The following is an 18,283-nucleotide window of genomic DNA, read 5'->3' as shown; positions in this document are numbered from 1 at the left end:
AATATGTTCTATTTGTTTTTCAGCTTGTCCATTTTAGTCATTAGAGGGGTACATTGCAGATCACTGTCTTTTGTAGGTAGGGGTGAGGAGGCATGCTGTATACAAAATGACAGCTGCGACTTGAAATATGATTGCGGCCATTTGACTTTTAATTTTCATCTCAATTTAACACCAGATGGGGATACATAGAAAGTGACTTTCTAGGGAGGCAGATACTATTTCTAGATGTTTTATAAATCATTACAAGCATTTGGCTTCTATGTTTATTGTGCACTACTATATGACTAACTTTGAACATTAATCTTTCGATACAACTCATTTGTTCTTCTGAAATAAAAAAAAAGTATTGTTAAATTTCTTTCTTTCTTTATGTATGATTTTTGTTGAGGTCATCATTGAATCAAAAATTTAGAAAAAAGTTCCATAATGCACCACAAAGCATCTGTAACTCACTGGCTTGTGGTGCCTAGCAGCCTGCAGACCCCCAGCGTAATTTAGTTATTACAGTGCAGTATGTTGAAAGGATTCAGCAAAAAATAAATTTGAAGAGCAAGACTGAATTTCTTCCCTTAATCATAATTTTTGTTCAGGCCATCACAGGATGAAAAAGTTGTTTAAAAAATGAAAAATGCATCCCAGACCATGTAGTATTCCCATGGGTTCTGTGGGCATTGCTGTCTCCAGACCCTGACATCTCTACTCCCATTATTACACTGTAGTCTTGGTCAGTTAGAATGTGTTGAAAGGATTCAGAAAAAGAAACAAAGAACTAAAACAGAATAACTTCCCTCAGTTATAATTTTTGTTTAGGCCATCAGTGGAAGTAAAAGCTAAAAAAAAAACTGTAAAATGCACCTCCAGAAAAAAAGCATCGAGAAACTCTGATAGCTTCTGGGGGCCTTGTGGACCCCAGTTTAATGCAGTTGTTTTCTACATAGTTAAAAGAGAGCAGTCTTGCCTACTGAAAATGTCTTGAATGAATGAATAACTGCAGTAAAAACATGAAGAGCAAGGTAACTGTGAGAAAAGATAAGAAAAAAGTAATCTGAATGGTGTTGGTAGGCCAAGATGGGGGGACCAGGTGGTGTGTGTGCTTGTTTGTTGGGGGGGGTGGCAACAGGGAGGATGCAGTAGACCCATTTCACTTAGGCCATCTCCTCTGTGGCTGTCAGAGTCTCCTCAGTGGACAAAGGAGATCCACTCTTGTCAGTCTTGGGAGAATATTGCCCCGCATCCCTGAGGAAGCTATTGATCCCATTAATAAAACTATTTGCCACAACCTTCCTGTCAAAAAGAAACAGAAAACTAAACATTTCTCTTCTCTTGTATGAGCTCCACATGACAGGAGTAATTTATTACATCTGGCTCAAGGTCTTGTACCAGCTATCGACCCTTTCTATAAAGTGGTTTCTGGTAAAAGAAATAGTGATTCCTCTTTTCCCAAAGAAATTCTAGAAATTGAATCTGTAGAGAATGTGAGAGGACAGATACAGCCTTTTCTCCTCTGATTTCTGATTCAGACTCAGAAGAGAACACGGTATCTGAATCTCTGTGTAAGGGATTCTCTTTCTCTGAGACTATTTCCTAAATGTGCCATTGTTTTCAGTGTGAGTATTTCTCAGTCTCTCAGAAAATACTATGAGTTGTTACAACTGGAATTCTCAGAATCTACACCCATCTCACCAGTGATGTCCACATTAGAGATAGGTTTGTCACAGCCTGTGGTTTCCTTGGCAGACAGACTGTTACACCTAAGAAAGCAGGTAAAGTGTTTAATGTTTCTCAGTCATTCATGTTTCTATACACGCATCCCAGACCTGACCATAGCTTTAGTTAAGCCAGCTGTTTCTAAACATTTTCTTAAGTCTAAGCCTTCTCCTTCTGACAAGGATGGTAAAGCTGTTGATAAGTTTGGGAAAAGGTCATGCTTCTGCAACTTCAATTAATAGAATTTTAAATTGTCAGGCTCATATGTTAATTGTGAAAGTATGAGGAATGATTTTATCTGCAGTTCACTCTTGTGAAGAAAAATCTGCCTTGTGTAGTTTAGTTTCTTCTATTTCTCAGGTTACTATTCATCGTTTAAGGTCTTTATGACTGTGGAGATACTGCATCCAGGGCTTTTGCAGCTGGTACCATGTTGAGGAGGTTTGTCTGGCTGCAATCTCAGAACCTCAAAAAAATGTCCTTTGAACAGAGAATTAGTTTTTGGCCCCTCTGCTGCCAAGGTAATCAAAAATGTGATTAGAGAGGTAAGCTGATTTCATAAACTCTCTCAGAATTTTCACCCCCCCCCCCAACGCATCTGTAAACTTTCCAAGGGATTTTCTTCTCCCTCATCTAGTTTTGGCAAGATTCATAGGTTCATAGGTTAGTACTAGGCTGACTGCCCTTTTGGGCCATTTGAAGCCTAACCAGTTACCCCATGTGAGAATCAAACCCTGCACCTTGTGCCATTAAGGTAAACACCTTAACCATTATGTCATCCTCCCTCAAACAAAACACAAAATAAAGGGTTTCAGCAGAATGCTGGAAAACAGACATATGAAATACAGTGGCATGGAGGTTCAAAAAGGAAAGCAGGACCTCTCCCCAGAACAAAGGATAGTCACATAAGGCAGGATGGCTATATAAGGGGCCTTATTCCACATCCTCACCCTGGCAGTCCCTTACCCCTACCAGAAAGTCTGAATCTCCATTTCTTTCTTTGACAACAGACTGTTTTAGACAAATGGGTTTTGAGGCTGATTCAACAAGGCGACAAATGGCAGTGGGAAGAAATTCCTCCTTTTTAGGGAATTCCTCCTCCACATTCACCAGACCAAGCTCTTCTTTTTCCTCCTGTTCTACAACACATGCTGTCACAATGTGTAATAGAAGCAGTTCTTCCTTTCCATTTGGGAAAAGAATTTAATTCAACAATGTTTTTAGTGACAAAGAAAGAAAATGCCTGAAGACCGGTTCTGGATCTGTCTTTCCTAAACCAGTATGTGGTACTACCAAAGTTCAAAATACTTTCACTCCACAACGTGTTACCCCTAATTCTTCATTTGTTTTTAGTGACTTTATATTTCAAGATGCTTATCACATTCCTATTCATCTTCATTTCAGGTGTTTCTTAAGGTTTTTGTGAGTCTGGATCTCAATATCAGTTTGCTGGCTTTCCCTTTTTGCAATTGACTTCTCTAAGAGTGTTCACAAAGTCTAGCTCCTGTCATAGCCTACTGCAGGCTACAGGGTATTTCTGTCATACACTACCCATGACACCCTGTTCCTCTTGGCTGCTGCCACTCTGATTCTAGCTTTGACTCATTTGGACTTTGTATCCCAGACACTTGAAGTTGTTAACCTCTATTTTCTCTTCAGTCTCAATTCTCAGTTTCTTCTGATTTCCCTCATTTTCTGCCATTACAACTATGGGAACAGAATGCAAAACTGAAGGTGGCTCCTCCTTAGGATCTTCATTTTGTGTTAGAGAAGCTAACACTTTCTCCATTTGAATTAGCTTATCTGGCAGACCTGAAATTCAGTTTTATTCCATGTACCTTCAGTTTTGCATTTTATTCCTCTATCCTTTGAAGTTATTGTTCAGTGTCTTCCTGTAATGCAACATTGTCTGCATACAGAAACTTTGTTGATCTGATCCTCTGAGCTGTTTGCTAATGTAGTCCATCACCAGTATGAACAGTCAGCAGTGGGCTCAGAGATAAACCCTGATGCACACCCACTACCACTGGGAACCCCTCTGTGAGATTGAACACTGTTCATACTTCAGTCACTGGGTCCTTGTACACAGGCTGCATGAATTCTACCAGTGTTTCTGGGACTTCAAACCACTGCAAGACTGCATACATCTGCTTTCTTTAAACTTTGTCTTATGCTTTCTCCAAGTCTAGGAACACTCAGATGGACTACTCTCATTTCTTGCTTCTTCTCAACTGTCATCCTGCAAACATCAGATTGGTTGTGCTTCATCTTGATTTGAGTCTGAATTGCTTATTTCCCAGCTTCCTTTCTATTACTCTGTGTATTCATTTATCAGTCAACCTCTCCAGAACTTTCATGGAGTGTGATAAGAGTTTGATACCTCTGTGCTGCCCACAGTTGTGTATGTCAACACCAACATCCTTTATATTTTCAAATACTAGTTCTGGGATTTGTGAGAAGATAAATTAGTTGGTGGAGGCATCAAATACCCCTGAATCCTAGTCTTTCCCTCTCCTCTCCTCTCCTGCTCCATAGCAGTCAGTCACCACAAGCACCTCAGACTTTGATTGTGGAGCAGTATCAAAGGGGATAAAAGTGCAAGGTCTACGGGACAGGAAACACTGGCCAAAGCACATAAACATAAAAGAGATGCTAGTGCTAATAAAGACTTTCAACTCTCTAATGCATTTGTGGTTCCAGGACCTCTTCAAGTAATTACAGATAATATCACAATGATGTGGTATATAAACAATCATGGGGGAACCACATCTTACTCCCTATGTAGACCAGCCATGCCAGCATGAGATGTATCTTCATTGCACTATCTCATTCTACAGGGATCTTAAATTCCATTAGAGCAAAACTGTGTGTCAGAGAAACTGAGCAGGGCAAAGGCAGATCCTCATAAATGAAAACTAGATTGGGGGTCTTCCAAGATTTAATCCATCTGTGGAGAGTTCCTCAAATAGATCTACTTGTCTCTTCTTTGAACAATCAGCTGATGAAATTCTGCTCCAGGACTCCATGCAAGGCCTGAAAGAAAGAAGCATTTTCCTTTTTGTGGACAGGGGCATTCCTATATTCTTTTCCACACTTTCCACAAGGTACTTCTCAAGATTCAGAAGGAATCACCCAAATCATTGTGGTGACTCAATTCTTGCCCAAGCAGCAGTGGTTCTTCCTTATTTTGCAACTGGCCAGGGGCAATTATCACAAACTTCCTCACAGACTGGATCTACTCATACAGGAACGGGGAGAGAGATATATCCCAGCCCCAAACAACTTCAGCTGACTGCCTGAATAATAGGGTCTTAATACCTTTTCTGTACTTGTTTACTGAGGACATGCAATAGATGCTAATGAAGGCAAGAAAGCCTGCTACTACAAAATCATATATAATCTAATGGAAAAGGCTTTCTAGTTAGTGCCAACAGCATAACTATCACTCATTCAAGGCTACTGATTTTCTGGTTTTGCAACATTTGTGTGAGTTACTTTCCTATGGTCTGTCTTATTTCTTTATTAAGGTTCATTTGTCAGCCATATCCACATGTCTGCTCATGGAAACCCTCTTTAAATGCTTTCTCATGTGGAAATGTTTTTGAAAGGGGTATTAAATAACAGACCTCCAAGAAAACCATTGGTTCCTGCTTGGAATCTTCATCTTGTGTTAGAGAAGCAAACACTTTCTCCATTTGAACAAGCTCAGCTATCATACTTCAGATTCTGAACATGGAAAGGAGTGTGGCTGATTGGTCTAACCTCTGCAAGAAGTTTATCTCAGTTGCAAGCTCTTATAGTGTGTCAGCATGATCTCATTTTTCACAGAGACAGGGTTTCCTTGAAATCTAATCCTTCTTTATGTCTAAAGTGGTATCCCAGTTTACTGTAAGCCAAACTATCATTCTCTCTGTGTATTCCCTGAACCCCAAAATGAGAGAGAAAGGATAATTTATATCCTGAATGGGATAATTTATATCCTGAATGGGGTAATTTATATCCTGAATGGGATAATTTATATCCTGAATGTCCACAGACAACACAGGTACTACCCTTGATAGAACAAAACCTTTCAGAACTTCTGATCAGTTGTTTCTTATCAGTTGTTTCTTGTGAAGTAGAAAAAGGGATAACGTGTCAAAACAGATTATTTCCAAGTGCTTATCTCAGGCTATTAAATGTTGCTGTTCTCACCATAACAAAACAATTCCAGACAGGGTGGAGGCATATTCTTCCATGGCTTAGCTTCATCTGTATCTTTTTGGAAAGGATTGTACTTGAAGTATTCTAGAAGAGAATTGGTCCACTGTAAATACGGTTTCAAAGTCCAACAACCTAGATTCCTTTTTCAGGTCTAGGTCAAGCTTTGCTAGCACCATTCTCCAGGGGCTCTTGGACCCTTCCCCTTCCACCTCTCAGATGTTCTAAGCTATAGTTTTTTTATCCATGTAGCTTAGGCTAATTCAGCAGTGATCAATATGTTGAACATACTATACTTGTGTAAGTAAACTTAACATAACAGTAGATGTTCTAATGATCACTACTGCAGTAGCCATTCCCTCTCTCTATCTCCCTTGTTTTTGGTGTGTTTTTATGACAGTGTGGATGTTTTTGTTTTTTTCCTGGCAATGTCCTCTCAGAGCTTAGCCTCCCTTTTTCAGTTGGCATGAAAGTTATGAAGGGTTTGCCACCCAAACTTGCTTTTTAGTGAGCTCATCTTGAGCTTTTTAATGGTTTGGGCAAGTGGAAAGTGCCTTAATGTTTTGGAAGTCAGCCAGCTGTCATCCTCTTAGTAGGAAATTATAGCTTAGGGTACTACAGAAGTGATCACCTGAACATCTATTGTTATGGGAGATTTACTAGAACAACTGTAATATCCTTGATTAACATAATTACCTTATAATGGTTTCCCTTACTATTCATGACTCTGGTTCTGCACAATGTGTAGGGATGTAACAATTACAGATTACATTCAGTATGTACTGTGTTTCGCTATAGTAAGTGATTCAGTCTACTGTATATGTCTCTTCATTACACTCTTCAATTTTTGAAGTTGGGGATACATGAAACTTGTTGGGAATATTCAGAATTGTTTCCTCCCACTGTTTCTGTTTCTCATACGTGTGCTGGTTTATGCTTTTATTTTATCTACAGCCTTCCAGGGGGTCGTTTTTTGGTATAATAGAGGTGCTTGCCTTTGTTCTAAGGCTGTTAAAAAGGGAAGAGATTAGTATATCTTGTACTGTTTCTTATATAGCTGGGTTTAGGCTAATGGCCAGAGCTTGAATCTACCCCCTCAGCCACCCATATGGAAATTGAAAGAGATCAGGCAGTAGACTGAAATCTATTAGCTATAGTCTACTTCTTTTTGAGAATATCTTCTGTAACCATGGTCAAACTGTGGTTCATAAAGAACTTTTGGTAACTTCTGAATCTTAGGATTGCTTTCAGAGTGACCAAGAATGTTGTTACAGCATTAGTGTTATAAGGTTCCACTGTTCCTAGATCATGGCTGTGTTTGGTCTTCACTGAACTTTGACTTCTCTGGGCTTCTTTATTGTTTTAAAAGCCAGCTTTGATTTCATGGTGATTTATTCAAATGTTTTTTATAGAATTCTCCATCAGCTACAGCAGCTTCATATTTTCTCCAGGCCTGATCCTACTGGATTTACCAGCACTGGGGCCTTATTTTCACTATTGCATTGCATAATTCACACTGCTGTTAGCTTGATGACTTTGTGAATGGCACTGGTTGTTTTATAGGTCACAATCTATTTATTTGGCAAGGTGTTTGTTAGCAATAAATTAGGTAGATTGTTTTCTGTTGAACTTTATAATTTTACTTCATTTGTTGCATTTTACATCTTTTAGTTTTGGCCTCATTTTTATACTCTTATGTGGATTCATTTACATAACTGTTTTATTTTGCAAAAGCTTGTATTTATTGGTATCACATTTTACAATTAATGCTTTGCACATGTTTTTGTACTGTGCTTATGTTTAAGCACATAAAAATGAAACTGATGTTGAAGCGGTGATTCTGTTATTCATAAAGTATCAAAATATCATTAAATAAATAAATACAATTATTGTTGTGGAGACCTAATTCAAACGGCTGTACTTTCCTTAAAAGCACACACAATCACACAAATGAATACATTTATATGCATATATGTGTGTGTATGTGTAGTTAGGCTATGGTTAACTTCACTGTAAATTCTATGCAGAAGCATAGCTAGTTCAGTTGGGTCCTGGTCCAGTACCATTAACCAGTACCCCCCTTCTAAAAAAAAAGCACTTCACTGTGATGACTATAGTGCAAGTGATCTGCTCACTACAGTTAGATTTATGCCCCCCCAAGCAAAAAAAAAAAAAAAAAAACAAAACAAAAAAAAAACCAAATGTTCTTTCTACTGGCATACCAACAAGGTAGCCAGATGCACGACATGCACCCCAATCAGGTTGCGTTTCTGTGCCCTGCCTCCAAACCTTCAACATAGTTTGTTTAAAAAAATCTTCTTTTTAAGCTGTAGTAAACAGTTGCTACAGTTTATACCCTACTTGCATAGACTGCTACGGTTCTCATGTTTTCATTTAAAGAAAACAACTTTTTTCTTTTTAAACTGTAGCAAATTGCTTGCTGTAAATGTAGCAAATAGTTGCTACAGTTTATACCATGCCTGCATGGAGTGCTATGTCACTAATGTTTTGTTTAAAAAAATAAAGAGACAAAACCATTTTTTTCTATTCAAACTGTAGCAACCTGCTTGTTACAATGTAGCAAGCAGTTCACACAGTTTAGACCACACACACATTGCTACAGTGCTCAGGTCTGACTGCAAAGGAGCTTTTAAAAGACATTATACGACCCCCCCATTAATATTCCAAAACGTGCACGCTGATTGGTCAGCGTGCGCTTTGTAAATCAGAGTTATAGTAATGGAAAAAGGTCCGGTCGCCCGGACTTTTTCCACTAGTATAACTCTTTTTTTTTTTTTTACAGCAACTGAGAACGCAAGATCTCCGTTGCTTTTTACAACCTGCCTCGCTATGTTAAACAAGTTTAACATAGCGAGACAGCTTTAAAAAAAGCAACGGAGCATCTCCGTTGATTTTTTTAAAGCTGTCTCATTATGTTAATCCCATTTAACATAGCGAGACACTTTAAAAAGCAATGGAGATCTTGCTTTCTCCATTGCTTTTTTCAAAACTTTCTTGCTATGTTAAATGGGTTTAACATAGCGAGACAGCTTTAAAAAAAGTAACGACATAGCGAGACACTTTAAAAAGCAACAGAGATCTTGCTTTCTCCGTTGCTTTTGCCCACAGCTCTGATGTACTGCGTAAGTATATGCATGTGCAGTACATCAGAACTGCCGCAGAATATCAGACAGCTGTGGAAGGGCAGTAAGGAGAAATTATACAATGCCATTATTTAAGAAAAGTAATTATTTTTTTTCTTAAATAATGTCATTGTATAATAGCAATAACCCACTTCTGGGTGTGGGTAATGCTGGATTTACCCAAGGTTGTCTTTGTTTGGCCACTCGGGCTTCGCCCTCGTGACCAAACCACATCAACCGTGGGTAAATCCAGCATTACCCACACCCAGGCGTGGGCTATTGCTGTAGTACTACATTAAACAGAGACTGGCTGATTGTGCCCTTCCAACACTTTGTGCCTAGGGCAGTTGCCGTCTCATGCCACCCTAGCTGTGCTACTGCTTTTATGTTTTGCTGTAATTATAGTAGAGTGCTTAAATGTTTGTCATTTTGGAAATATGTTAACTAAATCTAACTTTGCCTAGGGACAGCATAGGATAGATTCTTACTGTATTTTCATCTAACAAAAATATATGTACTGTTTTCATTTCAGAGTGGCCTTGTTAGAAGACTCTAACAAAATGTCCCCTAATGCGTTAGCAGTGATTTTTACACCATGCATTCTACATGCAGAGTCTGATGAGCCTCTTACAAGTATGGATGACATCTTCAAAGCCATAATGTGAGTTTTATAACTTTATTTTTTAATTTAATATAAGTTTGGCTCTATGTTATGCAAGAATAAAGCCTTGACTGCAGCCAAGATAACCTAAGATATGAGTAGCTAGCTTAGACACTGGTAGAATTTGTAGCGGGTAAAGCTGACTTGTTAAACTTGCGATTCTTTTCCTCCTGGGAGCAGGAGTGTACAGAAAGGAAATTACTGATACAGGTGCACCCACAGTACTTTAAGACAGCTAAGAGTGGCTCACTAAACATGTGCCAGATGTCCATGACTACATACTGCCAGTAAGGTGCCTGTAGCAAAACAGGTTAGTTTTGTATACTGACATAATACAACAAAATCTCATCTATAATAATGGATTACAAAAGTATATTGCATCACTCTAGATGTCTTCAGTTGAAAAGTGTTCATACAGTTACAAAACAATTACCATTACAGGCTTAATACCAATGAACAAACCTAATCACCAATTACATTTTTATACTAAAGCATATCCCTACACCATTACAATATGTATCTATCAAAATCCTTCAAGAATGAAAAAATATCACATTCATTTACATAAAATTTTCCCAAAAGACATCAACATTTAAACCATTCTGAAACAATGACCTATATTTTAAAATACTTTTAGCTTCTTGCCTTAAACAATTTAAATTAATATCTTTATGCCATCATCTTGATTTCTTGCAGCAGATAATGCATTTACCTTGATCTGTCCTGTTGACTTGCCATTCAGCACTATGGGAAGGAACAGCATTTACTGGAGAGATACTATTAACCTTCTTCATATGTTCTTGCATTCTAACTTTGAACTTGCACATAATTGTTCTAATATACTATGTAGATAGAATGCAGGAACACACCACTACATAAGCTGCATTACTGGTATTATACATAGAAAAATGTTTTTCTGCCAAAAAAAAAAAATGATGTAACATTCATTGTCTCTGCAGAGCCCATTACAAATTTTACATTGCCAATACTTCCTGAATCCTCAGAAATTATATGGTAAAATCAGATAGAATTTATTAGTAGTTGGCATTTGCCATACAAACAGGGATGTTATGGCATAACAAATGTATTAAAAGTGCTGTAGTTATGGATGTCTGCATCCATTGGTTTTACTGTATATCTGTGTAATCTGTGCAACTGTTTTTTGTTCTACCCACCTGCCCAGCTGCTGTGGTGGTCTTAAATCTTGGTGGCTTTGAGTTGCCCGCCTCTAGTATAAAGTTGATACTGGACACTCCCCTACTCACATTACATCAGCTCATTCTACTGTTTATAGTGACAACATAGTAAAGCCCCACCCCTTTACCTTCTGAACCTTGAATTATCTCATTATCTTCTGTCTCTTTACTTTCTACTAAAAAAAACAAACAAATAAATAAAACACTGCACCTCTTTCTACAACTTTGTTTTACTGCTTGTGCTTAGGACTTCAACTGCATTTAATTTGCCATCTTTATTACTGCTTGTTGGTAGTCTCACTAAATTTATGACAGTATTCTACTGAATCACTGCTTTATTAGTGCTGTCTGGTACTGTTGTGATTGTGAGCTACTGTTTTAAAGCAATCTACTGATTAACTATATTTCATTGATGTTTAACCATATTTTACTGCATTTCATTGCTGTTTAACTGTATTTTTTCATACTGCAAGTTCTATTCTTTTTACTATAATTGATTAATCTGTGCTTCATTGGGAGTTTTTTCTTACTGAGTAGCATAGTCTAGATACAGGTCTGTGGCATCCACAGCTTCAGCTGCATGGTTTTTAACCCTTTGTGAGGTATTCCAGCTACAGGTTTTCCCTTAGTAACACTTGTGTTATCATCTAATAGTACTACTCATAGACCTTCCTCCCTTAACCCTCTTAGCTCTTTCAGTTTCTGACAAATAAGGATGGGCAATTTCCTACATTTTCTCCTGCCAGTCTGGTCGATATGAGCATCCTCAGACAGTGTAGCAACTGCTTTATGTACATGGACAACCGTCTACTACTACCACCTAGGAACACAATTTGTGAGAGATGCAATTACATCAAGCACCTGGTGTCATTGCTCTCTCCCCCATAAACCAGTATATCTGGTACTGAGAAGGTTGGCAACATGAACACCACACCTCAAACACCACCCACACCTACACAACACACTCCCACATATGCGGAAGTCCTCAACAAAAGCATACCCAAATAAAAGAGAACTCTGAGGCATAAACGCATGCTAACTCCACTGCCCACCACACCACACACCACACATAGTTCGCACACCTGTGTCTCACAGCCACTAAGGCCTAAACATAAACCCAACATATTAGTCATAGGAGACTCCATTGTGAGACATACAGAAGGACCCCTCACCATGCTGGATAAGGAGAAAGTCACGGTTAGTTGTTTGTCGGGTGCCAGAATCCGCCATATCACCAATGCACTTAAGTCTCTCAACAGGTGCGGTTATGACTCTGTCACAGTCCATGTTGGAGTGAATGATTTGAGATGTACCTCCCTGGACTATATGAAAAGAGACATGATGGAGCTCGCTGAGTATGTGTCCTAGGCAAGTATGTCCCTAGCCTTAAGCAGCATTCTACCAACACCCGGAATGATCCCTCAATACAAAGAAAGTGATTGACTTTAACAACTGGCTTAGTTTCTCGTGTCATTCAAAGGGGATCCAGTACCTGGGATGACATGATTGACAAGCCATGATGCTTTGCCAGAGATGGCCTGCATCTGTCTCCCTTGGGCTTCAGGCTCCCGGCAAAGGCACTTGCCTCCCCATAGTGCTTTTTTTAGGCAATGCCATGAGGTCAAAACTACCAACATGAAAATTTCATCAAAACATAAATTAAAGGTCATGCTGCTAAATGCTAGGTGTCTAAACATGAAACTGCACAAATTGCAAGAATTCTTAAATCTGGAAGAAGCTGACATTTGTGCAGTCACAGAAACCTGGTTCAAAGCTGTGGAGAGCACCCCCAGCCATACCAGGTTACTATTCCTATCATTTATTCAGATCCTATGCCATGGGCAGCAAAACAAAAGGAGGTGGAGTTGCAATATATATAAAATACATGCATAACTCTAGGCTGGTCAAACAGTATGATGCACAGGAAATACTCCAGGTGCAGTTAACAACTGACAAGACCCCTATTAAAATCATAGCTAGCTACAGGCCTCTAACTCTGACTCAAGATGCCCACTCCAGCTATCTGTACCTCTTCAAATCTATCAAGATTCAACCTTTTACCATGATCCTGGGCGACTTTAACAATCCAACCATAGATTGAAAGAAATACTTATGCCAAAACACAAATGCCCATAGATTCCTTGATTTTGTCAATGCAAATGCCTTGGACCAGTTGGTCGACACCCCCACAAGAGGTGAAAATATCTTGGACTTGGTATTAACCAACATGAGTAACCACTGCAGCTTTTCTACAGTGTCATCATCCCTGGTAAGATCAGATGACAAAGCAGTCACTTTCGAAGTCACCATCTCTCCCAACCCCACCTAGCTTGGGTCAAACAAAAAAAAATTCTCCAAAGCTGATTACAACCTCCTGAGGGAAGGTATAAACAGCTTCACAGCCCTCTCCACCTCCATAGGAACTGGCACATATGTCCAAACTTACACCAAAGTACTATATGAGCATTTATATTGCTACATGGAATCAGGAACACCAGACAGGATGAAATCCTCCTCCTCAAGGAAGACTAAACCTGTTTGGTGGACATCTACAATAAATAAACTCTATAATAAAAGGAAAAAATTTGCTGTCCAGGACCAAGAAGGAGCAGGTGTCTAATTGGAAGCAATCTCTCCTTAGCCTGAACAAACAAATAACAGCACTAGTGAAATCCTCCAAAGCAAACTTCGAGTCCAAACTGGCCATATCTACTAAAGACAATCAAAAGGATCTTCACATATGTCAGCAATCTTAAGGGAAGCACCCAGATCTGCTCAGAACTGGTGGACAAGGACACCACATACACAAGCCCTGTAGATACAGCCAATCTGCTGGCAGACATCCCCAGTAACTGCCCCCTGCCCTTATCTCTAGGGAGCAAGTCATCACTGCCCTCTCAAAGGCAAAAAATACAGCCTCCGTGGGACCTAATAACATCCCAGGATGCATCCTACATGAACTCAGGAAGGAACTTGCAGCACCATTAGGCACCCTATTCAACCAAAACCTGAGTACTGGCTTTGTCCCAGTCGAGTGGAGGACAGCTACTGTCATCCCTTTACACAAAGGTGGAGCATCCACCGATCTAGGAAATTATAGACCCATCAGCTTAACTAGCCTAATCTGCAAGGCCATGGAGTGGATTATCATGGACCTCATTAACAAGAACAATGGCAACCTACAGCCACTTGATCCCACACAGTTTGGTTTTGTCAAAGGGAGGTCATGCCTTTTAAATTTGGTTGACTTCTTTGAGACAGTCACCAAGGCCATAGACAAGGAGAAGGTGGTACACACCGCCTACCTTGACCTGGCCAAGGTCTTTGACTATTCCGCACTCAGGTATAATAGATAATCTCTCTCAACTAGGCATCAATCCATATATTACCAGATGGGTAGTAAACTGGCTCACTGATAGAACCCACCTAGTTAAAATAGGGGAAGCCACCTCAAGTAGTAGACTCGTAACAAGCAGTGTACCCCAGGGATCAGTCTTGGGACCTCTGCTGTTTGGGATATACTTCTCAGAGGTGCAGGCCAAATCTAGTGGGCTATGGGTGACCAAGTTTGCAGATGACTGCAAGATGGGTGCTGTCATCAATTCCCCTAGTGATGTGGACATCCTCCAAGAGGGTTTCATCCAAACAAATGACTGGTGCCAGAAACATGGCCTCAAACTGAATGTCAAAAAATGCATCATCATCCCTTTTGGGGAGAATGACATCCCCACAAATTATCACACTGATTATAAGGCACTAAGCATGCAATTATTTGTGAGGGACTTGGGCACTCAGGTTAATAGCATAATGGCTTTTGACCACCATATTGCCTCCATTGTATGGAAAGCTTTATACATGGTCCACCTCATTAGTAGGGGTATCTCATCCAGGGAAAAGTTGGTCATAACATTCCTGTATTCTTCCCTTATAAGACTGATTCTTGAGTACAATGCCCCATTCGGCATGTACCTCACAAAGCACATGCAGCAGCTGGAGAGACCACAGAGATTCTTCACCTGGAGAATCCAGGGCCTCAAACATCTACCCTACACATATAGGCTAAAAGCCCTGACTGAAAATATTCCCCACTGCATGATGAATCTGCAGTATTGACATGGAGTTGGAGGATGCCTGTGGCTCTGTTAGGAGCCAACCAGGACAGCAAATCTTGCACCTACTGAAGGAGGTCTTATATGGGCCAAAGATGCCTCTTGAGTGCCCACTCGACCACACCTGCAACTAAATCCCAAATCTTGCGCAATTCATAGTTTTCTATTCTCTGTTGTACCAAGGGACCTGCAGGACAGGATCCACCACTCTGACCCTGTGAGGATGTCTCTTGATGAGCAGAGGGAGGCTGTGAATGTTTCTTGACCTAGGAGGCATGTGGTAAAGCTGCTCATGTGATTTTTGCACCTGTGAAAAAGGGAATATAAAAGGAAGAAAAAGAAAGAAAGAAATGAAAAACAATACATAAATTAAAAAGAGAGAGAGGAAGAGAGAGACGGAGGGAAAGATAGACACAAAAGGAGGCAATATATTTGTTCATAATTTGGTGTTATAACAATTTTTATTTTATATTCAATGCTTATGAACCTATGATTTAATAAGCATCTAGTAAGCAAGTATCAAGTATACTACACAAAATTACTACATTTTACACTGACTAATAATGCTGCCATATCTATATATGTATATCTATGTATATATGAGTATATATATATATATATATATATATATATATATATATATATATATATATATATATATATATATATATATATATATATATATACGTGTATGTATATATATATATATATATATATGTATATATATATATATATATATATATATATACATACACATATTTATATATTTATTTATATATATATATATATATATTTACATACACACACATATATATATATATATATATATGTGTGTGTGTGTGTGTGTGTGCAAAAATATATATGTAAGTATATCTATATCTATCCATCCATCTCTCTCTCTACACACACACACACACACACACACACATATATTTTTTTATACACACACACCACACACACACACACACACACACACACACACACACACACACACACACACACATAGAAATAATGTAAACATATATAAATATATGTATGTGTAAATAAACTGACAGTACGCTAAAAGAACTAAACTAATAAACTTCAAAACTTTCTAGCCATGGAATCAAGAACAGAGGCAAAACTGATGTTGAGCACTTTCATTCTTTATTGTTTACAAGAACTTCATCAGAATGTAAAAAGTAAAGTTATTCTCTTAAATAAAGCAATAGAGTCTGAAGGGAGTCAATCACAAATCTCATTAAAAAAGTTCCACAACTAAATCTGTGCATACATAATACCCCCCCCCAAAAAACCTTCAAGTAGTTAATAGTTGTATATATATATATATATATATATGGGTTCCTATCAGATCGCCGAATGCTCATTTCACCGAAACTCATTTCACCAAGACCAAATCACTGAAAACTCATTTCACCGAAAACTCATTTCACTGAAAATAGTACAGGCAGTGTATATGCCCTTTTCTCCACTGTAGTGCGACCCTGGAGTTAGTATATATAAGTAGGGGGTGTGGGGGGCGCAGCCCCCCACATTGGGGTGTGTGGGTGGCGTAGCACCCCACCTAGCTTAGTTTTGTACTGTCCAGTTCCTATTAACTAGGTAAGTTAGTAGCTTTTAATAACATTAGGTGGGGGGTCTCCAATCCCTATCATGCGTTGACATCTGTTTAGCTGAAAAAACTTAAATGACTAAACAGATGGTCGACAGGTGTGCGAGATTGCACAATTCTTGGGGTAGGGAAATATGCCCTTTCCCTGAGATTGTGTGATCACAGAGTTAGTATATATAATTTACAGGGGTGTATGGGTGTGAAGAAGGGCTTGCCCCCTGAAAAAATATGTTTTATTACAATTTTTAAGTTCAGGTTTTACATAGGCTCAGATTGTCTATCAATGCATGCATAGCAGCATTGTCTACATGTTGTTGTTGACTTTGTAAATGTCAATATTTGGGCTTACAGCTGTATATACACAACACACACACACGTATATGTTATATATATATAAAATATATATGAATGGTATCAATGCATATTATTGATATATTTATATGTAGATAGATTTATAGATATACATGAGAACAGAGAAAAAATTAAGTTTTAACTGAAACACACAGACATGCGTGTGTGTGTGTGTGTGTGTGTGTGTGTGTGTGTGTGTGTGTGTGTGTGTGTGTATATATATATATATATATATATATAAAATATATAATATATATATATATATATATAGATATGTATATAATATATATATATATATATATATATATATATAAAATATATAAAATATATATATATAAGTAGTACTTTTATAGGTATACATATAAGAATACTGTTGCCCATAACTCTCAACCTCTTAGAGCAAAAAATCTGGACAAAGCCATAAATAAAAGTGATACAAAGCCTAAAAATAGGGACAATTTTTAAAATTGCTCTTACAAAGTTGATAAAACAACAGGTTTAGTATTAGCATACATTTTATGAAGGGCATAAAATTAAATATTTTCTAACTTCAGACTTTAATGATTTGCTACTAATTTGCCAGAAAACCACAATTTTCTGAATATAGACCAAAAATATGAGGCAAAAAATCTGGATATTCTGCAAAAATATATACAGTTGAGAGGTATGCTATTGTAATCCTATATTTACTACCTTATGACATAAAGAGAAAAGGAAAAATACTTACTATAGAATTCTGGTCTTCTCTCCTGAACCTGCAATACTAAATGGGCCAACTAGCCCCTTTCCACCTCTGCAGTCATCGTACCTATGCCAACACTGATGCTTAAGAGTGGGATCCCTCCCAGGCATGGCAAGTGGTTCCCCCACTCCGCCCAGATGTTCACCTTCTTCCACTCTGTGCTGGCTGCTGCTTCTTCTGAGTTCTGCCAATATGACTGCTGCAGAAGGTAGAGAAGGACTTTTGCCCATTCTCAGGCTAACTTGAGCCTCAACCAGGGGCCTTTATAGCTTCTATTCTATGAATTGAAGTGCCTGTGCAAAAGTAAAGTATCTATGTGGAAAACAGGGGATAAGAAGGTGTGAGCCACACCCTCTGAGGTGTGACATCAGCATGGCTCACCCACGCATCCATATAGGGGTAATACCTGTGGAAGTGATAGCAGTGTCAGGTTGGTTTATTGACTGGACTGAAGTAGTCACATGGACTGCTTCATTTGTTTTTCAAAGCTATAGCTTCTTTCACTATGTGAAAGGAAAGCAATGAGCAGTCCAACAACTGGACATGTCTTTCACTGGTTATT

The 18,283-nt window shown here is 38.6% G+C and overlaps 1 protein-coding gene across 1 annotated transcript in view; it reads left to right on the top strand.

The window, feature by feature from the left end:
* The window catches only part of LOC122804117 (unconventional myosin-IXb-like), a 71,403-nt gene that overhangs the window by 23,159 nt on the left and 29,961 nt on the right, over positions 1–18,283 (top strand). The window contains exon 3 of the mRNA XM_044073765.1: positions 9,583–9,711. Within this exon, the coding sequence (XP_043929700.1) occupies positions 9,583–9,711 (129 nt within the window). The remainder of the gene's footprint in view (positions 1–9,582; positions 9,712–18,283) is intronic.

The sequence above is a fragment of the Protopterus annectens genome, chromosome 6.part0 (assembly GCF_019279795.1).
Source record: "Protopterus annectens isolate FY-2018-M chromosome 6.part0, PAN1.0, whole genome shotgun sequence".
Taxonomy (NCBI): Eukaryota; Metazoa; Chordata; order Ceratodontiformes; family Protopteridae; genus Protopterus; species Protopterus annectens.
The sequence above is the reverse complement of the archived record's forward strand: the minus strand, read 5'-3'. Positions and strand labels throughout refer to the sequence as shown.